The sequence below is a fragment of the Mustela erminea genome, chromosome 12 (genome assembly GCF_009829155.1).
Source record: "Mustela erminea isolate mMusErm1 chromosome 12, mMusErm1.Pri, whole genome shotgun sequence".
NCBI lineage: Eukaryota > Metazoa > Chordata > Mammalia > Carnivora > Mustelidae > Mustela > Mustela erminea.
Genome location: NC_045625.1, coordinates 63,152,756 through 63,176,603, shown reverse-complemented (window position 1 = coordinate 63,176,603; position 23,848 = coordinate 63,152,756). Strand labels below are relative to the sequence as shown.

Sequence of the window (23,848 nt, the reverse complement as noted above, 5' to 3'; positions counted from 1 at the left end):
TGAACACAGCACAGCAGCAGTGATCTCATTTCAATGCAGTCCCACACTGGATAATCTAAGAGTTAAGGCAAATGGCTGACTTTGAAAATAAGGACTAACGAAGCACCCCCAACCCCGGGCAACACAAAATGAGGAAAATTTCCCCCACAAATCAACATAAGATAAATTTCCTCAGTTGTTTTCCTCATTCATTTTCCTCTTATGGCCAAACTTGGCTTTCAGCTCAGTATTTCTTAATCCAGTGGTCTAGTTTTTGGCAGTGAAGAAGAAAACCTCACAGTTTGAAGAGTGGTGCCTCCATCCAGCTACTACTAAATGGTCACCAGGGACATATCTGTGACCAAACATAAAAGGCTCTATTGAACATTTGCTCTGTGCGCGTAATGGGCTGATCAAGTCATAAATGACTTGTCTGGCTTACTATGAGACCTTTATCGGTGTCCTTGTCATCTTAATCACTGAACAGGTACCCTATATGGTCTCTAGTGACAAGGGATTACACTGAGGACGGACCTGAAATCCAATCTAACCTCACCCTGCAAGGTATACCTGGCAGCAAGTTACAGCTCATTTACTCCTTCCACAGAAACACAAACCCACTAATATATATTAAGATTACAGGGGCTTAGTATTTAGGCAGAATGGAATAACTGGCTTAGGAACACTAGAAGACTCTCTATCCACCCCAAGTTCCATTTGCAGTTACTGATTTAACAGTGATCTTAAAGGCAGAATGGTCTGAATATCCAAGTATCTCCATCACAGATTTTTCATCGTTCTTCTCCTAAAATTCATGGCATAAGAATTATTTTCCAATGATGAGAGCACACCCATCCATACTGTGCTGCTAAGGAAGATTTAAAGCAAATTAGATCTATATTTTTACCTTATTCCCAGGTAGGCTACAATGGACTCTTTATGCACTATTTCATTTAACACTGACAGAAATGAGCAGTATGCAGAAAGGCAGCATGGATGAAGTTATAAAATCTACCAAATCTATTTTAGCACAGACAACAATATACTTGCCGTCACGTCCCACAGATCCCGTCAAGGTCACGGTGCTACCAGATTTAATGTCTTCGTGGTAGTTGGGATCAGACAGACTCTCTGAGAAAAGGACTACTTTACAGTATCTAACAACTTTAACTTTACCCCCCCCACCCCCAAATACTGTTTGTAAAATAGAAAACAATAATTGGAATGCTATTTTTGAGTACTATAAACTTGCTTTTAAGAATCACCAGTACTAAGTATTTTTTCACTAACTTTCCTTCTTATAAGTATTTTCACTCTGGGACACCTCACACGCAAAGGTGAATGTGATCATGTCTAGTGTCGCCTTCTGGTTTCCGATGGTATTTAGAATTTTAGGCCTCATTCATTGCTTTCTTTTATAATGCCACAAATCTATCAGCTATTAAAGGGACTTTAATGGTCTCATCTGTAGAAAAGCGCAGCAAGTGACATGAACTCTCTGGAATACATATTCGCAACGTAGCAGACTCAGAGTGACTGAAGGAAATTTCCTAGAAGCCCTATTTAACAGGAACTTTTGACTAAGCAGAATTCCCATCCCAACTCCCAACCTGACTTTTCATCAGAAGCTTTTGAGAAATAAATTGATGTTGCAGATTCATAAAAACAAAATAAAAAACCTGAGCACAACTAAAAGCAACCCACAAATCACCCATTTTCTAGGGCTTATGACGCAAAGCCCTGGACCAGCCGTGCGGGCTATACCTGGAAGCTCGCCAGCAGTGCGGTCACAGACCACACCCCAAGCCCAAAACCATGATCTACATTCTGACAAGCTCCCGGGAGACTCAAATGCTCAGGGAAGAATGAACACTGTTTGAGGTGAGTACCTATACCTATCACGCCTCTTTTGGCCTCAGGAGGATTATCTGGAGGGACTACAATATTTCTAAATAAAAAGAACCATCAAGGCCTTAGATCAAGATTTTCTAAATTAAAATCAAAATGGCATCTGGAGTTACATAAATGACACAAAAGGCACCATTCTGAAAGCTTCCTCAGTGAAATGCAGCTGCCCCACACTGGAGAAGGCCCAGTGAACGCCTGTAGTCCACACGGACACGTGTCCTTCACATGGCCCTTTTCAACTGCGTTCTTTTCTGTGTGTCTTTTAAAAACATCTCAAGGCAGGGGCCCATGACGACACATGCCTCTGTGTAATTCTACTTTAGATAACAAGGAGGTGCCAGTGAAGAACCACTGTGAATTAAAAAGAAGGCCTGTTCTTCTCTGCCATGAACGTTTATGATGTCATTAGGTCCTTACTGTATTACAAGATGATTACTGAACAAAATGACATGTCTACATCACCCCGCCCCCCCCAAGTCAGATAAAACAAAACAAAATAACAACAACAAAAAAAACACCCCATAACCAGAGGGGTGCCTGGGCGGCTCAGTCGGTTAAGGGTCTGATGCTTGATTTTGGCTCATGTCATGATCTCAGGGCCATGACACTGGGCATGGAGCCTACTTAAGATTCTCTCTCTCTCTCTCTCTCTCTCTCTCTCCCCACCAAAAAAAAAAAAAAAAAAAAAAAAGGACATAACTGGAAATGTGGTACCCCACAATGAAAAGAAAGGTTACTGTAAGGAAGGAATCCAACAGCATAAATGAAAGCATATACTAAAGAATATACTAGAAAAAAGTGCAATGGCCAAGTCTTTAAATTCTACATATTTTTCTAACAATCCTAGATGGTCCATGAGGTTGAATCCCAACTAGCACTTATACAATCAAGTACAGGTGAGCATATACACACTAACTATACAACTTCCTATCCCATACTAAACCTTCTTCTTCTTCTAACTCCTCAAATGAAAAATACAAAATTCTTATTTAATCTAGTTCATTATTGCCCTAAAATAATAGAACATAAAGCTACAATGTCATCCCTGATTAAATGCTTCCATATCCAAACAAATGGTCTATAATATGGTAGTGAATTTAAGGAAATACACAATTTCAGAAACTCTGGACAAATCTGTTATTCTGTGGTTTATATCTGCTGCCACTCTCCTGAGGATGGCCCGTGGTGATTATCCACGGAGAAAAAGCATTCCCGATACTGCTCTCCTATGTACACAGCCTACAGAGGTTACAACACAAGATGGAGATAAAGGACAGCTGAGAGCTTCCTGGGCAACAACCCTGGGTTTTAAATAATGTCAATAACCATTTTGAAGTAGCATAATGGGCACGCGACTATGGAGAAAAACAGGGAAAAAATGCTCACGAAGGACCTCCTATACATATTACATAACATCAACCACACAAAAGAAACCAGACTCACGTGAGGGGAATAGCGTTTGTTTTTGACTGTCTTCTGCTTTTCAGGGCCCGCAGTCTATCACCTTGTGTCACTCCATGGATTTCGTCATCATCACTGTACTGTATAAGTAAAGAAACACTGAGCTAGTGACTTAAGTTGCAAGTATTAAGGCAGTAAAGCATAGCACCTGCATTTATCCACATAGACACATACAAATAAACTGCTGAACTCTAAAAAATTTTGCTGCTTTCAAAATAAAGCTACAGGTCGCATTTCAAGACAACCAACAGTTAGTTGACTTTACAGACACTGAACCCAACAGCATTCTTGTTACAAAACATACTGACTGTGAGGAGGCATCATGGGTTTTCAGTAATGAACCAGTCTTCATAAAATTTCACAATCCACATACCACCACTCACTATAGTACCCCTACCCTCTAAACTCCTGATTCTTTAACATTTCCCAACTGAAAACAACTAGTTCCCCAAATTAACTATCGCAAAATGGGAAGGTGGTGGGGAGGCACACGGGGAAGTGTCACTAGGCTCATCTAAAGAGCTTACTTCACATACCTCATTTTTCTGGTGCCTAGTAAGCAAACAAACAATTTTAGTTTAATGGACATATGACCTTATCTTAACTATTTTGAATAAAAAGTTCCTAGAGGGGGCTATAAGTATAAAAAAAAAAGTATGACGATAATCCCTCAAAATGTACTTTATTATTTTTATCTACAATTTCCCCGTACCCTATAAGGTCCTCAACAGCACTGAAAACAATGACAACAGCGTGATGAGGATGGTTCGATTACCAGTTCAGGTTCTTGCTTGTCTTGATTCTCGACCCCATTGATTGAAATGTCATCAACAGCCAAGAGGAGTTTTGAGACAGCTGCTCTGTGTTTTCCATTCTCCTGACACCTTAACTTTTGACGAAAATAGTCACCGTCCAACCAGAGGCTTGCTTGTTTCCTAGAGCATTTAAATAACATCATCAAAATACAGCTTTTCCAGAAAGATGAAAGACACACACAAATGACTCTGTCCTACAGACTACCTATTGCTACTGGAGACTAAGAAAAATCCTACTTCCCATCATTTTCCAGACCCAAGTGTCCCCTGAGGAATTACCAAAGTTCTTTGTCTACTTACATCACCAAAAATTGTTGCTGTGGTCCAATCACTGAGCCGGGTCTGCAGATTCTGACCCAAGCAATAGTTTCAGCTGCTGTCATCCTGTAATGCTTCATGATGTAGCAGGCTATTAGAGTGCCTGTTCGTCCAAGGCCAGCTAGAAAAAGAAACAAACCAAAGGGACCTGGTCTCATATACTCCAGAATTGTGTTGGGCAGGTACAATTTTTTAGAAGGCTTCCCATGATTCTGCTTCCCTCAACAGCGGTTCTCAAGTTTGGATACACACAGTAATTACCTGTAGGGTATTAAAAAACACTGGGTCTCACCTCCAGAATTCTGATTTAATTGGTATGTGATATAGCCTGGACATGGAGATTGCTAACATCCCCCAGATAGTTCTATGTAGTCAACAGTGAAAATCACTTTTTCCAAGTGATGATTCTCAATGAGTACAGTTTTCTACTCTGAGTTTTCTGTTAATGGTACCACCATCTTTCCAAATGCATGAGCTTAAACTTTTACACTTCTTCCCTCATCCAGCAGTTTTTTCTACTCTACTTTTATTCCCATTTTCACATGGATTTTTTACCTCAATTTCTGTTTGTCCACCTTTACTCTCATCTAGACTATATCATTACCTCCTGTGATGGTTAATTTTGTATGTCAGCCTGGCAGGTGTATTTGGAAGAGACTGACATTTAGATCTGTGAATAAGCAGATTACCCTCCATAATGTGGGTGGGCCTCATCCAATCAGTTGATGGTCTGAAGAGAATACAAAGACTGGCTTCCCCAAGCTAGAGAGAATTCTCCAATAGCCTACCTTCAGATTTAAGCCGCAACCTCGGCTCTCCTGGGTCTCTAGCCTGCCAACTCACACGACAGATTTTGTACTTGTCAGTCTCCATATTCACATGAACTAATTATTTATAATACATCTCTTTCTTTATATATACAGCCCATTGGTTCTAATTTCTCTGGAAAACCCTCACTTAAGACAGATTTTGGTACTTGCAAAATGCTGTGCTACTGTAACATATGTAAAAATGGGAAGGAGCTCTGGAGTCGGAACTGTAAAAGTCTGGAAGTTTTAAGGCACAATGTTGGAAAAAACTTAAGACCACACTGAAGGGGCTGTTGGTAGAAATATGGGTGTTAATGGTGATTCTGGTTCTGACTGAGATGGGAATGAGGAACATGTTACTGGAAACCTTGTTAGAAAGTATGTGTTGGGGGATGGGGGAAACCTGACTAAATTGTTTTAGTGCTTTATGTAAGGTGTAACTTGTGAATGACAACCTTGGATATTTAGAAAAGGAGATTTATAAGCAAACTATTTTTTTTTAAGATTTTATTTATTTATTTAACAGACTGCGATCATAAGTAGGCAGAGAAGCAGGCAGAGAAAGAGGAGGAAGCAGGCTCCCTGCTGAGCAGAGAGCCCGATGTGGGGCTCGATCCCAGGACCCTGAGATCATGACCTGAGCCGAAGGCAGAGGCTTAACCCACTGAGCCACCCAGGCACTCCTATAAGCAAACTGTTGAAGTACAGCCTGGTTTCTCCTTAAGTAAAACGTGAGAGGAGACAGATGAACTGAATAAAAAGTTGTTAAGAAAAACAGAAACTAAACATTTAGGAAATTCTAGGCCTATTCATATTGCAAATAGTGAGAAAGTATGTTCTGGAGAGAACACCAAGGGAATGGTCTATGACCCATTCCATAAAGTGATTACCTATGGATCTGATCAGCCATCTCAGAAGAAGCCAAAAACAGTGCTGGGATTGATTATACCAAGCAGGCACACTGCCGGTCTGAATTAAAGGAGATACACACAGGATGAAATAAAGGAAGGCTTTCAAGTTTCTGGAATTCTAACAGGACTAACAGAAATCTCTTACTGAAAACATGCCTTATCCTTGAAGAAAAGGGAAGCATAGCCCCAAGGGACCAACAAGGCTGTCACTGCCAATATAAGCCTGGGGGCAAGGCTGGGTTTCAAAGGGTAGGGCCCGATCCATGGTCAGTGGGTCAGGCTGTTCCTGCCCACCACCTCAGGAGCACCGCCACTACCCACGGGGCCTGCGTTACAGGGAAGGAACCAGAACATTATGTCTCGGCCTTAAGATCTAACAGCATTTGCCTTGCCAGGTTTTGGACTTGCTTGGGACCTTGTCAGACCTTTCTTCCTGATTTCTCTTACTTGAAATGGGAATGCCTACCCTACTGGTGTCCCACTATTGTATTTTAGACGTGCTTAAATTGTCAGGTTCCACAGGGTGCGCTAGGGAAGAATTCACTGCCAAATGTCTGTTGGGGGGTGTAGAACCACCCTGAATGAGGGTGAGAATAACCTCAACTGCTTATTATAATTTAAAAAATGAAATAACCAGTGTTGGATTTTAATTATTTATTTTTTAAAATTGTGGTAAAGTACGCATGACATAAAGTTTACCACTTTAACATTTTTGTTCATGCATTATTTTCCCGGTTTTTTTCTGTTTCCTGTTAGCTCACTGCATTTTTAAGTCAGCTGTTTTAAATTCTTTGTTCAATAATTCAAAGATCTCAGTTTCTTTATGGTCAGTATCTGAAGATCATTTTAACTATTTTTTTTTTAAAGATTTTATTTATTTGACAGATAGAGATCACAATTAGGCAGAGAGGCAGGCAGAGAGAAAGAGAGAGGAAGGGAAGCAGGCTTCCTGCTGAGCAGAGACCCCGCCACGGGGCTTGATCCCAGGACCTTGGGATCATGACCTGAGCTGAAGGCAGAGGCTTTAACCCACTGAGCCACCCAGGCGCCCCTTTTTAAACCATTTTTAAGTGTACATTTCAGTGGTATTAACCAGCTCACTGCTGTGCAACCATTACTACCATGGCCTCTTTGTACTTGAGACAAATGTGTATTCCCTTGTTGGGGGGCAGTGTTCTAAGGTGTCTGTTATTTCTAGTTGATTTACCGTGTTGTTCAAATCCTCGATTTCTTTACTGATCCTCTTATCTGGTTGCTTTTTTCCATTATTAAATGGGGGAGAAGTTAAATAAACCCTAGTACACCACACAATGTCTTCATACACAATCATTTATTCAGTAAACACTTATTAAGTGCCAAGGCACTGCTTTATAGCTGCTGAAAACATAGGAACTTGTTAGACTATAAGCTCCACAAAGAAAGGCTCTCAGAGTCTGCTCTTCTCACTGACATATTCTAGAACATATCAAACAAAAGGCACTGAATAGGTATTTAAGGAATAAATGAATCCATGTCTCTTTTTTTTAAAAGATTTTGTTCACTTAGAGAAACAGTGCATGCATGTGCGAGAGCAGGGGACATCAAGAGAGAAAGAGGGAGAGAATCTCAAGCAGATTCCCTGCAAAGCACGAGACTGACATGGGACTTGATCTCATGACCCTGAGACCATAACCTGAGCCAAAACTAAGAGTTGGACAATTAACTGATTGAGCCACCCAGGCACCTCTAAATGAATGCATTTCAGTGTGATAAGGTTTTGTAGGGTTACCAATGAATATAATTTAGATTATACTTTTCACATGAAATTAGGGTTTTAAAAGCATTCTGTATATGCACAGCTTTTTAATGTCAGTCGTACCTCAAAGTGGTTTTAAGAAAAAAGCAACTTACTTAAAGTACAAGAAGGGCAGCTTCATGTATCCTGGCTTATAATCTAAATGGGGCTGGTGTGTTTCTAAACATACACACATGCACCATTCTTTAACCAACCCTGGAAACATACCTTTACAATGCACTGCAATGGCACCCTCTGCATTTTCACAAATATCCAGAAATTCTTTGACGATGGCATCAGTAGGGGTGCTACCATCCGCAAAGAAAAGATCATAGTGATCGAAACCAGCATTTGTAAAGCGTTTGGCATCATACATCCTTTTATTCAGACGAATAATGGTAGTAACGTTGTGATTCTTAAAATATGAAATATAAGCCTCAGGAGAATGTTGGTGGTAACCTACATAAAGAAATTCACCAGATGCTGTCAAATGCAGAAAGAAAACAACAGATAACCATTTTACTTATAATTGGGTGGAAAGAATATCTGGACTAGGGATTGAATACCAATTTCATTATAACTGGCAAAACACTAACTTAAGAAGTTAAAAGCCAGGCAGAATGATGTACTAAAGTTACCAAGTTTATTTAAATAGTTAAGACAGACAGGCATGGTTTAACTCTTTGGCTTCTTCCAAAGGAAAATACAGGATGGATACTTCTTACAATAACAAAATTATACTAGGTTCCCTATTTTCACATACCACTTTCAAGTCTGGTTCTTGAATGAGGTCCACAGAAGGCAATAAATCGGTCTGGTATTATCCAATTTAAATCTCCATTTTCTGCTTTCTGCAAAGGGAATATCAGTACAATTCATTTTTAGACTTAATCTCCTGTCCACATCCCTTCTCAATACTGACTGTCTGAAGGACTTCAAACCCATTTTTTTTTTAGCACAAAACTGTATATAAATGACCAGGAGACAAGAAAGTTAAAATTAAGCCTGCTATGAGTATTCCCAGGGAACAGTTAGTTAAATTCTCCTCGTCCTAATCGCTTTTCTTAAGATAGCATTTCTTTGGGATAGTCAGCTTTGGAAAATAGAGCTGACTGCTGCTACCTAAAATATAACTACATATTTTGGTTATTTTGTCCACATAAATTCTCATGTGGTTACTTCTACTTAATAAGAAAGCATTTTTTTTTTTTTTTTTTTTAATATGAGTGAATCCAGAAGCTTCTCTATTTTCCTTGAATGACTGTCTTCCAATATGAGCAATGTTGACTCCTTCAACGAAATTCTTGATTTCTCCATATTTACACTTTACTCATAGAGAGACACACTTCCATCATTTTGTTAGCTATTTAGTAAGAGAAATTTGCACTAACCCCACCAGGAAATCTGAAACTATAAGTACAGTGAGATTACAGTGTATCTCAAGAAAAAGACACAAATATAAACTGAAATTTAAAACACTTTACTTCCTTTTATTAAGTTCTTTCAACTAAGTTACCATAACAATTATTATAAGATAAATATAGCTAAACTTTAACAATAATAGAAATGGATACACAAAGATTTAAGCAGGAAAGGGAAGATACTGGATAGTGGAGAAGGAGAGAACTAGCAATAAGGGGTGCCTGGGTGGCTCAGTGGGTTAAGCCTCTTTCTTCGGCTCAGGTCATAGTCTCAGGGCCCAGGTACTGAGCCCCACATTGGGCTCTCTGCTCAGCAGGGAGCCTGTTCTCCACCACCCCCCCCATTCTCTGCCTGCCTCTCTGCCTACTTGTGATCTCTGTCTGTCAAATAAATAAATAAAATCTTTAAAAAAAAACTAGCAATAAAAACACGATCAATTAGCTTTACAATTGGGGTATACATATGTGCACTCAAGAACAAGGAAGAAATAAACTGGGAGTTGCCTGAGTATTTATAAGCCAGTCAGGTAATCCAAATCCAATTTACTTAATTATCAGTGAGGGGAATTAATGAGCCCATGTTCCACACTAAAAAGGCCTAAGCAGGAATGAGAATGGGCCCAGATATTTCAATTTTGAAATGAAACCAGAAATTTGGAGTTTTTAATGAGAAACTGTGATTAGATTTCATTGAATTTGCAGACATCACAGATTGTATGTAAGATGCATCCTGAATTCAGAAGTTAAAATGGGGAAAAAATGGGCATCATGGAATCAAAGAAAGACAGGAATCCAAAATTTTTAAATATACCAGAGACTGAACAAAACAACCCAAGGTCTGTAGCTACGTAAACAGTTCCCTGGGTCTCAATGCAGTTTCACTGAAAGTAAACAGCTTTTGTCCGCAACCTTGCTATTCCCCGCAACACTGCAATTTCTTCATTAGTGAGAGGGAGACTAATTAGCACCTATATTACTTCTTAGTAACATAAAGACACCACTCTGCTCCACTGAAGGATACCAACTGGCAGTCTAACTAGTTTTACTTGCCTAAAAGGAGAAAGTATTTTTTATTTTAAATGTTTAATTTTATGAGGATAAGCACAAAAATAATGGTATTAAGTTATATTTACTAGTTTAAGATGCAAATTACATATATATTTTACTTCAGATATGTACTCCCATTCCAGAGAAGATATGGTTGGCCTGAATGAATCAATCCTGAGCTATGCTTTATTTTTTTTTTAAAGATATTATTTAGGGCGCCTGGGTGGCTCAGTTGGTTGGACGACTGCCTTCAGCTCAGGTCATGATCCTGGAGTCCCGGGATAGAGTCCCACATCAGGCTCCCAGCTCCACGGGGAGTCTGCTTCTCCCTCTGACCTCCTCGCTCATGTTCTCTCTCACTGTCTCTCTCTCAAATAAATAAATAAAATCTTAAAAAAAAAAAAAGATTTTGTTTATTTATTGGACAGAGAGAGATCACAAGTAGGCAGAGAGGCAGGCAGAGAGAGGAGGAAGCAGGCTCCCTGCCGAGCAGAAAGCCCGATGCGGGACTCGATCCCAGGATCCTGAGATCATGACCTGAGCCGAAGGCAGAGGCTTTAACCCACTGAGCCACCCAGGCGCCCCTGAGCTATGCTTTAGATCTTTGTATATCACAGTAGTGACTAATTGTAACTATTAAAACAATTCGGTTATACCTAACAGTTTAAAATAATAGTTACTCTAGAAATCGATTGTGAAAGGGCAGTTATCCCAGGATTCCAGATACTGCTGCATAGAGTGCTATCTGTGGAATCACTCCGTTATGAGTGAGAAAGTCTGCTCAAGGTAACCACGGTAGCATAAAGAAACAAGATTCCATGAGGACTCATGCTGAAGAGACCTTCAGCAAAGCATCTTACTATCTATTTAAAGGGCAGAATGGTAGAACCAAACTACTTATTCTTAAAAAAAAAAAATACACTACATTTAAAAATGTAGACGACATCTATTGCTTTGCTTTCCTAGACTTTATTCTCTCTCTTTTTGTTTGGGTGGTTTGATAGGGCTGATCCCAGCACTCTACTCCAACTACCAAGATGGCCCACCTACCAACCACCCTCATCAGAAACACAGTCTGGTTTAGGGCTGGGGACACGACCTAGGCAGGCCAATGAGGAACTTGTGGGTCCTTTCTGATGACTTTGCCGAGAGAATAAATCAAAACTGCTGGTCACCATTTTTATCACTACTGGGCAGCTTTAGCCTAATTTAAAATACTGGAGTACATTAATCAGGTCATGCATGAAGTTATACCTGCTCCTGGATGTTTTATTTATGTAAGTCAATAAATTTTCCTTTTTTAGTTAAGCCATTTCTATTTACTTTCTGTAACTTGCAACCAATACTGTCTTGACTTCATATCAATAAAAGATGATAAAAATATTTTTTCCAGAGGTAATTAGATATATAATGACTACTCATCTCATCAGATCCTATGTTAAGGGTTTTATGATTTTCTCATTTAATCACTATATGACAATCATCAACACTAAAAAAAAAGAAAATTGAAGGAAAATGCCTATAAGCACATTCATGCAACTCTGAAAAGATGCATCAAATGCAGAAATCACCATTAAGAACTGGAACTATTGAACTGGGGGTAAGAGGATAAAGACCTGAATTTTTTTTTTTATTCTATACACATCTAAATCATTCACTTCTTTAAAAAACAAGAATATTATCTCTGTAAGTAAAACATGAATAAAGGAGCAATATCCTTGAAAACTTACTTCATAGTGTTCATATTCATCAAGGTTAAATGAGTTGAAATTAAGGAAGTCATACTGCATTGCCTAAAATCCAAAGGAAAGCTTTTAATAAAGATGTAAATAAGAAAACAATTTTCAATCCAATTTCCTAATTAAAATTTCAGGAGGTACCCCAAAAGAGCATTATTATTTTTAGATTCTGTTCCACTTACTAGTTTTCAAAGAAGGTGGATTATGTGTTTTAAATGCTTCCATTATCTGGAAAATTAGTTATAACAATATTTATTTTAATGAGATTTGATTTTTAAAAATTTTCCTTCATCAATCATCCTATCCATGCAGAGCTAAATAAAACAAGTTTTCAAAGTAATGCTACTAAACTTATTAGCTCAATACCACTCAGCCTTCAAATCTAATGCCCAAGCAATGATCCCTAAATAAATAAAAAAGGAGAAAACTGTAGGTCAGCTTATTCTAAGTAAATCCCGCCTCTTCATAAACATTTTCACTGTCAAATTCCTTTGAATTTGAATTAAAAGATTTAACGTTCTTGATACTACTCAAAATTCAAAATTTTGAAAAAAATTCTTCTTTCAATAAGAAGAAAAACCATAAAATTTCTGTTCTGTGGCCTCACTCTGAATTGCAGCGGGCAGATCACGTAAGCAAAATAAGCAGAGTATCTAGTTTCTGACACAAAAACCAGCTGGTGGCCCCTGAGAAGTGTTCCCTGGTTGATGATCTCCTTGCCAAGCAGTATATAATCAAGAATTTTTAAATGAAGTACAGTTGACTTACAATGTTTTATTAGTTTCAGGTGTCCAACATAATTATTTGACAACTCTGGGTATTACCCAGTGCTCACCACAGTAAATGTAGTCACCATCGGTCACCATACAACGTTATTATATACTACTATTGACTACATTCTCTTCATTGTACTTTTCATCTTTCTGTATAAGCAAGAATTGTCAATCAGCAAAGTATTCTTGGTTCATAAGGGGGTGACTCTAAAAACTCAACTTTCAAAATTTAAACTACGGAAATATGAATTAAAAACAGGCTACAATACCAAACAAAAAGCCCCTGTTTTTAAAAATAGTTATTTAAATTCTAAGACCATGATGAATTATATTTCTTTGAACTCAAAATACTCAATATATGTCATGCTATTTGAACTACAGATGTTCCTAACAGAATGATACAAGAAAATGTAATTTGTAGGCAATTTCTATTCATAAGGAGAGCCTATTAAAAGCTGCATTAAAATTAAGTCTTAATTATATTTATAAATGTTTTATATGTGCAGTAATATTCCAAATCAGCCACCAACAAAAAATGTTTAAATTGAAAATCAGAAGCCATCAAATAAAATTACATATAGACAGAAAAACAAACTTGGCCTATAGTTCCTGCTAATTAATTAGACTTTGGATGTAGTATCTGACTAAAAAAAAAAAAAAACTAAGCTGAGAAATAATGGAAACTGCTATAGAATGTTAGAGTAGACCATTTCCAAGGCTAAGTTTTTCACCTCTCCTTTTAAAGGAGAGAAGGGAGCCCTAGGATCAGGACAGTTAGGCCTGCCTACATTAGCAATTCCGAGGGGCCCATCTGGCAGGAACTATAACTGCAACCGGAAGGGGTTCGTTTCCATTTTTGCTGTCCCTTCATCTCTTGAGCACTCCCTCTGAACATTACTTGCCTAATCTGAGGCCTGATGGAACTGCCTCAAAGCCTATGGTAATGAACCCAAGCAGCTCCATTTATCACTGGACTCAAACCCCCCCAAAAAATTAAGTTCCATACCCTGTTGCCTAAGATAGGGAAAAAAAGGTATACTAATTAATCTCTGAATTTGTTTACTGCTTCGTTCTCAAAATTCTCAGAAAGCCACCATGTTTCATTATATAAGAAAGTAAACCCAGGTTTCTTTTGCCTCTGAAAATACAAGTCACATAAAACTTGAGATGTTGTTGAAGGCCTATTTGATCCATGAGCAACCGATTTGCAATTCTCATTTCCTGTGCTGCCCTGACATTCAAGACATACACCTGAGGGAGTGAGTGTTATAACCACAGTCTGCTGCATCACAGAACTCCAGGGGACCCCATTCATTTAGAATATGATATGAAAGGTGTCCCTCAGAGTCAAGAACAGCAGGCAGCCCTGGTTATAAAGCACAGGAGTTATTTTTAAATAGCTTTGACAAAGCAGTGGTGACCTACTTAGTCTTATATAAAACCTAGTAACAAACTAATGGGCTATACAAATTCTTCTGTTGAACTAAAAACTGAATGCTTGAAGATACAAAAATGAAGTGTTTGTATCAGTTACTGTGTTCTAGAAATGTCCGTTGTAATTAGGATTGGTGGTTATCGGACACATAAAATACACAAATCAGAGAGAACTTGGAAACCAGTAATCTATTTATTTCTTGTTTTTCTCTGAAATCACAACACACTCAAAGCAAGTCTGGATTTAGCACCTAATTACGTAACTATCTCTTACTGTGCTCTGTTGTTCAAGTAGCTTTTCTCCCAACTCATTCAGAGAAACACTAAGATTCAGAAAAACTTTTCTGGTTTGGCATCATTCTAACATTAGTGGGGAAATGAGATATCTCTGACATCATACACATCTTGGAAGATCTTTGTAGAAGGCCTAGCCCTCCTAGGGGCTATAGTTTTCAACTCAACACTGGGCACATCCTACGAATCACTTACCTTCTTTACTGCATGAAAACAGTCGAGAAGTGTAATGTAGAAATTGCAACTTCCATAGGCAGCATCTCTGAAATCCCAAAAGTATTGAAATACATAGCTCAGTTAATTTAATTTTCTGTATTACACTTGCATCAAGACAGCTGACTAGAATTCAAAATCAAACCACAAACTCAGGACCAGGCTCAAAAAATATATATATAAAATCTATCTATCTATCTTGCTTTTTGGTTAGTTAAGTCAAGGACAAGTCACTGTTACAAATTTCACTGCAGTTTCCATATATTCCAGTAGAAACTGTTTTATAGATGTGGATTAATAATGACAACTTTCTAAATTTCAAATGATCTCCCAAGATAATGTCTGGCCTTAACAGCTAGGCTTCTGAAGTTTCTTCTTGAATTCTAATCAGTAGTATGTTCCCCTCTCCACAAAAGGGCAAAGCATTGCAATTTTTCTTCAAACTGGAAAATACCATATTAAACTGTTACCAGGAAAGACTTCTTTTTGATTCTGTATTTACACATACATGCATGCCAAGTGTAAGTAGGTATTGTAGGTATACATTCATCCATGTAGAGAAAACATATTAGGAAATCAAGGTAATGAAATACTAGATGTGAGTTAAAAAGCAGTCTGCTCCTAATAATACATTATATGTTTATAAAAAAATTAAAAATTATTTTAAAAAATGCAAATTCAAAAACCACACAACAAAGCAGTCTGCTCTTCTCATTATGTTTTCAGTCTTTAACAAGTTAAATGAATAACTTCTTTCTGATTCTTAGAAGATCAGGGCACCAAAAAAACCACAGGAACTATGGGGTCAACCACCTTTGGTACTCCTGCGCAAGTGTTTAAATTAGTTTAAAGACAACTCCGCCCAATACCACATCAACAGCTATCTGTAATCTTACCACAAATCTCTTAACATCAGTTAAGAATTTGTCCAGAAAAATAAGGCCATCCTCTACTCCCACTTGCTTCTCCTTTCCAGCTATCCTGAACCATTATAAAGTGAAAATGTTTGGAATTAGGCAAGATAAAAATTAATAGAATTGTGATCATTCTAGAAATGCCAAATTGTGACTCTCTGAATGATCCTTAATTGTTCCCCTGGTGGAACCAGCCTGCGACTGAAGCCATCATTATTAATTGCCTGCCTTGGTTTTATTTTAATAATATAATATTACTTATCTGAAAAATTAAACAACACATTTAAAATTTTCAAGTTACACAAACCTTTAGAATACACACTTTCACAGCAACATGAATAAGGAGGAAAAGGACATCCTTTTTACTTAAAATAGTTTTACTGTCTGAATTGGTTAGAATTAAGGAGGTAAGTTATAGGTTAGCTTACACAGGATGGCACACAAAGTCTTAAAAACATGCCACTTTTTCCTATAAGCTTCTGAATTTAAAAAGCTGCTCTTCTAAAAACTAGAAAAGCTCTCTATGCAGCTTAGAAAATGATTTTACCAATTGTTTATTGGCAGTATTCAGAAAGGAGAAAAACAAAATGACCCACAGTAGTTCTCAGTGTTGTCCCTGGCCAAGTGGCATAAGCATCACCCAATTTTGTTAGAAATACAAATTCCCAGGCTCCACCCCAAGCCTACTAAGTCAGAAGTTATATGGGTGGGCCAGGTAATTTTTGTACTAATAGGTCCTCCAAATGTTTGTGATGTATGCTCAAGTTTAAGAACTACTGATCTGGGGCGCCTGGGTGGCTCAGTGGGTTAAGCCGCTGCCTTCGGCTCAGGTCATGATCTCAGGGTCCTGGGATCGAGCCCCGCATTGGGCTCTCTGCTCAGCAGGGAGCCTGCTTCCCTCTCTCTCTGCCTGCCTCTCCATCTACATGTGATTTCTCTCTGTCAAATAAATAAATAAAATCTTTAAAAAAAAAAAAAAAGAACTACTGATCTATAGAATCAACACAAAACATACGTTTTGTAGGAATAACTTTTTTAAGGAATAAAGAACATTTTTAGAAAGAGAACCTATGGTAGGGAAATGAAGTAATTTAGCCTAAACCAAATCTAAAATTGTCAGTGGAGGTGCGCCTGTGGCTCACTCAGTTAAGCCGCTGACTCTTGATGTCAGCTTAGGTCATGATCTCAGGGTTCTGAGACTGAGCCCTGTGTAAGGCTACTTGCTCTCAGTTTGGAGTCAGCTTGAGATTCTCTGCCTCTCCCTCTGTCCCTCCCCCTGCTTGTACGTGCTCTCTCAAATAAGTAAATAAACATTTAAAAAAAAAATTACAGTGGAAATACAGTGAATTCTCAAATTACATCCTAAGTTTTTACCACATTTTCTCAGTTACTTTTATTATCGTTGCCATGTTGATTCAGTCTGTGATAACCTGAAATATTTATTCATCGCATATTTTTTGAGAACCTACAATGGGCCAAGCCCTGCTCTAATCAATGATGATTCCACAAGCTTTAATCTGGGCTCAGCTAAAGTTCTACCTCATGTATCATATTACCTGAATAGATAACAAAAATCTTTCTTTACTCATTCATGCTTATTTCTTAATACCTCCAACTTTAAACACACCCACACATCCTTCCTTCTACCCAAGCAATCAGGTTTCCTCAAAACAGCTGAACAGCAGTTATGAATCTGGATCTAAGGCTGCCAGGGGGGGACTTGTTACTAAGATAATTTAACAAACTTAGAAAAGTGGGCAGCTGTGTGGCTAAGGCAGTTAAGTGTCTGCCTTCAGCTTGGGTCATGATCTCAGGGTCCTGGATTGAGTCCCACATTGGGCTCCCTGCTCAGTAGGGAGACCTGCTTCTCCCTCTGCCTGTAGGTTCCCCTGCTTGTGCTCTCTATCTCTCTCTGAAAAATAAAGAAAAGAAAGAGAAAAAGAAAAAGAAAAAGACAAAGACAAAAACAAAACAAACTTGGAAAAGTAAAGGAGCAGGTGCCTGGCCGGCTTAGTCAGTGGAGTAGGTGACTCTTGGTCTTGAGGTTGTGCATTCAAGTACCAGGCTGGGTATGGAGATTACTTAAAAATAGAATCTTCTAAATAAATAAATATATAAGGCAGATGAGAATCAATGAAAAGATGGGGCGCCTGGGTGGCTCAGTGGGTCAGGGCCTCTGCCTTCAGCTCAGGTCATGATCTCAGGGTCCGGGATCGAGCCCCGCATCAGGCTCTCTGCTCAGCGGGGAGCCTGCTTCCCCTCCTTTCTCTCTGCCTGCCTCTCTGCCTATTTGTGATCTCTGTCTGTCAAATAAAATAAAATAAAATAAAAAAAAGAATGAAAAGAGTATTGCTGAGAAACTGCAAAACAAGGTCAAATACTAGCTTTAAGAATAACAGTTTTTGCAGCAGCTTGTATGCATAATAGCCCAAAAGTGCAAATAACACAAGAATCCATCAAAAGGACCAAGGGTAAATAAACTGTGATATGGGGGCACCTGGGTGGCTCAGTGGGTTAGGCCGCTGCCTTCGGCTCAGGTCATGATCTCAGGGTCCTGGGATCGAGTCCCACATCTGGCTCTCTGCTCAGCAGGGAGCCTGCTTCCCTCTCTCTCTCTCTCTGCCTGCCTCTCTGTCTACTTGTGATTTCTCTCTGTCAAATAAATAAATAAAATCTTTAAAAAAAAAAAAAAGATATACATTAATTGAGGGGCACCTGGGTGGCTCAGTTAGCTAAGCTCATGATCCCTGGTTCCTAGGATCAAGCCCCACATCAGGATCCCTGCTCTCTGGGGGAATTTGCTTCTCCCTCTCCTGCCTACTGCTCCCCATGCTTGCATGCTCTCTGTCAAATAAATAAAATCTTAAAAAAAAGAAAAAGATACACATTAAGAAAAAAACAAAAAATATGAATGTTCAATAAATGTTAGCTAAAGACAGGTACTATACTAGGTGTTTTATATGCAGGATGTTACTTAATCCTCATAACCCATTAGGGAGATCTTACTGTGATTCTCACTTATGGACTAGGAGACCAAAGTCTCACATTTGTAAAGAACCATAGAGATGTTAGTGGCAGAACCGAGGGTCAAACTCCCCTTGGTCTAACATCAATAATCAAGCTATAAAAACTACACAATACTATCTCCCAAGAAAACAGAAAGCAAAGGTCCCCTTCCCCCCCACCCTCAAAAATCAACTAAGAAGCAAAGGAGTATTACAGATGATACCAAAGAATGGTAGTGTATGTTCTTCCTAACAATAATAATCATAAGGTATTGAGAAAATACTGAACTATATTTCATACTATATTTTCATTTAGATGGCAGAGAAATATCGATATAATCCATTAAGAAGTCATATATAGGTACATATAAACATGTAAACTCAGTGGTTAAAGAATTATATGGAAGTTGAATTAAATCTAATTAAATATTGCTACGGAGCATAAAAAGTTTAACTACAAATGAATGCTATTCTTGTTAACAGCTATATTTATACTGTGCACTTAAAGAGTGGCAAGGATAAAATACTATAATGAAATTTTTCAGAATATTATCATGCTTAAAAAATTATCAAAGCTTTATTAATTCTGATAGACCTACTTTCTAATTAGTAAGTTCAACAGAACAGTAAAATGTGGTGAAGCACCAAATTTTTACATCCACATATGCTGATACTTTTGTAAAATGTAGTAAGTATAAAATATGATAGTATTGCATTATTATATACCACAAAAGAACACAGTAACTTCTGTAAATAAAAAATACTTTCTATTTAATAAAAATACATAAATTTTTTTACTTTTTTATTTACAAGTGAAAATGAATTACTAGAACAAATAGAAGGGAAAAATCAAATACAAGCTCAAATTCTTCTAATATTTGATTCCACAGACATTAAAGTACTCTATTATTGTAAAAGTCTCTAAAATCTTACTTGCGATTCCTATACTTGTCACAGCTGGTAACAAAGCGTTCACACACTGACACTAATTCACAGGCCATACCTGGAGAACCAAACTTTAGATACATCAGATATCTGGCATTTGGCCTACAAAGATTCAAATTTTACAAACCTGAGATGTTTCTAGCTAAGTCCTGTTTTTTAGAGAATTAATAACTGTACTCCCAGGACCAGAAGTAACTAACTTCAATTCTCAGTGCCAAACTTCAGTAATTTTAAACACAGGTATGGCAAAAAGGCAACATTTATTCTGTTTTGGCCTTTGCATTTTAATTAATGCAAATTCTCCTTTACATCAACAGTGTTCCATGGATCCTTACTTGGATTATGTGAAATGTATGTGCTTGTTCTATTTCAGGACCTGAAAATAGAGGTCTTATAGAGGAATACCAATAGGAAGAACTCTACAACAAAATTAACACTGTATACCAATGTTCCTATGACTCATAGATAGACCACAGATAAAAGCATTTCTTCTAAAGGAAGTATATGGTTGCTATAATAGCACAGGTTGAGAAAAAAAGTAGAGCACTCTCCAGTTTAGAAAATAATCTTCATCTCTTCCTACCCTCCTCAAATAACAGAAGACCTAACATAATCCTTGCACGAGAAAGAAAGATGGTAGTACTGGGTTCAAAGTAATTCTTTTAATTTGCTAAATCACTTAATATACAGTCTTCAGTGCAATATAAAGCTGAAACAGACATCTATTTCATGGAGTAAGTCCATGGACAGTCCTACACTTACTGAAGAAGATTCTGCCTAAAGGTCAATGGGACCCATCCCAAAGCTTGTCTAAAATGAAGTCAAATTCACAATTTTACATTTTTCAAAGCAAGGCCATCCCTTCAACATCAGGCATTCAAGGTATATGCAACAATACTAAAACTACTAACTTATGAGTAATAATGCAGTACTTAAAATTATCACAGTATGCAATCCGCAAAATTGTTTCACATGTTTGTCTCATGTTAAGTGCCATACAATATTTCAATTATGTAGCTAAGTCAAGGATTTTGAGAAACAGGTAGAGAAACTTTGAGAACTTAAAGAAAAACACAAGCTTTTTGAAAATATTTGCAACACAATCACCTGGTAAGTTTGAGATGAGGATGAGGCTACCACCTGCTTCTACACAGACACTACTTCTATACCACCTTGATGACAGAGACTTTCGGTTTTCCTAGTAGTGGTGCTTGCTACACGAGCAACCTCACCCACTATCCTGCTGGCGTATTGCTAGGACAAAGATGTTCCTTTATGCCACCAAAATTAACTCCTGCTTATCAGGAAAACTTATTTCTTAACTCTTCAGGGCCCATACTCCTCCTCAGTGGCAGCTCTGAGTACTGTAATCCCAGGAATGTCATCTGATTACAAAGTATAGTTTCCATAAGTGGCAGAGGTTCTCACACAGAAGTGATTCACTGCCACGAGGGACACCTGGCAATGTCTAGAGACATTCTGGCTTCCACAATTAATTTCGTGGAGGTGGAGGTGTTACTGGGAACTAGTAGGCAGAAGCCGGAGATGCTGTTAAACATCCTACAATACACAGGACAGCCCCCACAACAAAATGTCAATAGTGTCACTGTTGAGCAACCTAGATCTATGGTATTATTTGCACCCACTCTAAAATGACTATTTGCCAGGTCTTCCCCCGCACCTCTTTCTGTTCCACCCCCCCACCAAAAACAACTACACCAAGGTATTTCAAGATATTTCTGGCAAGGGCCTGATTGAATGAATCAGTCATGTCATTCTTATATTTACCTGAAAGGGATATAGGATGTATCTCCACACATTAATATTCTATATGCTTCTTCTGGAGCTCTCCCCAAATATATAACCTACATTTGAAAAGAGAAGAAAAAGGCAATTTATTTCTAAAATGAAGATGCAGTGTTGTCACTGCAAAATTTTGCACGATTTCTCTCCAATTAACTGAGCCTGGTTCTTCAGCCTTCCCAAGGGTCCTGAGTACCAGGTAGAATACTCAGTACTCCACCAGTACCCAGTACCCCACCAGTGAATTCCTTTTTTCCTTAAATCTGCCATAGCTAGTTTCTGTTGCTTACAGTAAGAGCACTGAACAAACAACCTCACAAGAACTTTGTGGTAACAAGTATAGCATTTTTAAAACAGGACATTTTCTGTATCAGGACATTAGATGGAACACATGCTTTTAACCTCATCTTCTTGAAAATCCACTGAAATGACCATAAAGAAATGTGTAGGGGATGTGGATGGGAAATGGACTGAGACTGGGGAAAAGGTGGAGAAGGACATAAAGGCAGAGCAAGATTTTGATTAACTCTTTTCATTTAGATTTAACTACTTACAACACTGTATAGGCTTCCTATAAAACTGCATTTGCTGCCTATTTTCATTGGCTTCTTTTATCTTCAGAACTACTTTACGCTTCCATCTTTATGTGGTAGAGCTATTCCAAGTAGCTTCTTTAGCATTTTGGATCCGCCATTGGTATTCCTTGCATTTCCAATAGTTTCTTGTTCTCTGCCCTGACATTTACAGAAAATGTATATGATTTTTTTTTTTTATGGATAGTTCCTTTCTCTCAATAATTCATTCATGTTGCTCCACTGTCTTTTCAGTGCTAGAGTAGAAGTATTTTACCAGCCTCTTTCTCTCCTCTTCTTGCTTACAAGTAACCTACAAGAAACTTGGAATTCAAGGGGCATCTGGGTGGCTCAGTCAGTTAAGCACCTGCCTTCGGCTTAGGTCATGATCTCAGGGACCTGGGATCAAGCCCCATGTCGGGCTCCCTCATCAGGAGCCCTCTCTTCCCAGCTCCTCTTCTCTCTCACTATTTCTCTCTTTCTCTCAAATAAATAAATAAAATCTTTAAAAAGAAAGAAACTTGGAGTTTGAAAATTTCACTGACATCCCCCTAAGTAAGTCATCCTCAATCTCCAATAAAGTTTGCCTGGGACTTTCTGACCCTCATTCAATCTGAAGGCACAAACCTTTTTCCAACTCAGAATCCTCCTGCAGGGCAGGGAATTTTCACTTGTGCATGGGAGGATGGGGAGGTGGTTACAGCATTAGATTTGGCATATATATTATTACATAAATTAGATTCAACGCTAAAGCTTACTTTGGGATAATATACTTTAAATTTTGATCACTAAAGCGGCTCCTGGGTGGCTCAGTCAGTTAAGCGTCCTACTCGTGATTTCAAACCAGGTTATGATCTTAGGGTTGTGAGACTGAGCTCAGTGTTTAGCTCCACACTCAGTGAGTGGGGAGTTTGCTTGAGATTCTCTCCTTCTGTTCCTCTCATGTATACTCTCTAAAATAAATAAATAAATTTTTTAAAAAGCAGCAACACTAAATTTTATATATATATACAAAATTATAAACTTTTTATCTCCATTAGTTACACATATGAACTGTTTCCTCAACCTAACTGTTAACTCTGAAGTGAGGACCCATGTCTTAGGTTTCATTTTAAATTCCTGGTTCATATACTATATATGGACTCTGATTCAATGTTTAATTCACTGAACCTAAATTCTTAAATCTTAAATTTTAAAAATCTTTGGATTAAGAGAAATTATAAAATCACAGATCCAACAAGGGTCTTTGAAACTTTGAGGACATGTCCCAAAACTGGTCATTAACAGTTGATTCAGCTTCCAGAGAGCATTTTACCAATTTTCTGCTTAAAGAATCATAACTGCAGAACTTTTTCCCAATGTCTAGGCTGTTTCTCAATATGGTTTTATCCTATTTACTCTTAAAAAAAATACAAAATTTTAATTGACTATACAGAATCTTCTAACGTTTATCTATGGCAGCATACAAATCCACGAAAAAAGGTATAAGAAAAAATAATTGATTACAAGAATAAGGAAATGCTTTGTTACCTTGTACCTAGTACAAATTTTCAAGTACAGTTATTTGTGACTCATATAAGATTGCAATTTATCATGAATTACCCATAAGATAATCTATTATAATCTCAGTCATCATTTTTGTCTATACATTACTTCCTCTTTTAAGCATCAACCTATCACATGACTTTCTATTTTACTACTTTTTATTTGGAA

The 23,848-nt window shown here is 37.9% G+C and overlaps 1 protein-coding gene across 4 annotated transcripts in view; it reads right to left on the bottom strand.

Moving 5' to 3' along the window:
* Nucleotides 1–23,848, bottom strand: part of CDC14B (cell division cycle 14B) — a 97,667-nt gene that overhangs the window by 13,721 nt on the left and 60,098 nt on the right. For 3 of the 4 annotated variants that reach the window (XM_032308258.1, XM_032308259.1, XM_032308261.1), the window contains 8 exons: nt 21,549–21,625; nt 14,879–14,945; nt 12,174–12,236; nt 8,739–8,826; nt 8,204–8,434; nt 4,464–4,602; nt 4,124–4,283; nt 3,331–3,428 (listed from right to left, as the gene is read on the bottom strand). In XM_032308258.1, the coding sequence (XP_032164149.1) occupies nt 3,331–3,428; nt 4,124–4,283; nt 4,464–4,602; nt 8,204–8,434; nt 8,739–8,826; nt 12,174–12,236; nt 14,879–14,945; nt 21,549–21,625 (923 nt within the window). Of the gene's footprint in view, nt 1–3,330; nt 3,429–4,123; nt 4,284–4,463; nt 4,603–8,203; nt 8,435–8,738; nt 8,827–12,173; nt 12,237–14,878; nt 14,946–21,548; nt 21,626–22,117; nt 22,259–23,848 lie in introns of those variants that run through there. The other variant, XM_032308260.1, reaches the window with a different exon arrangement.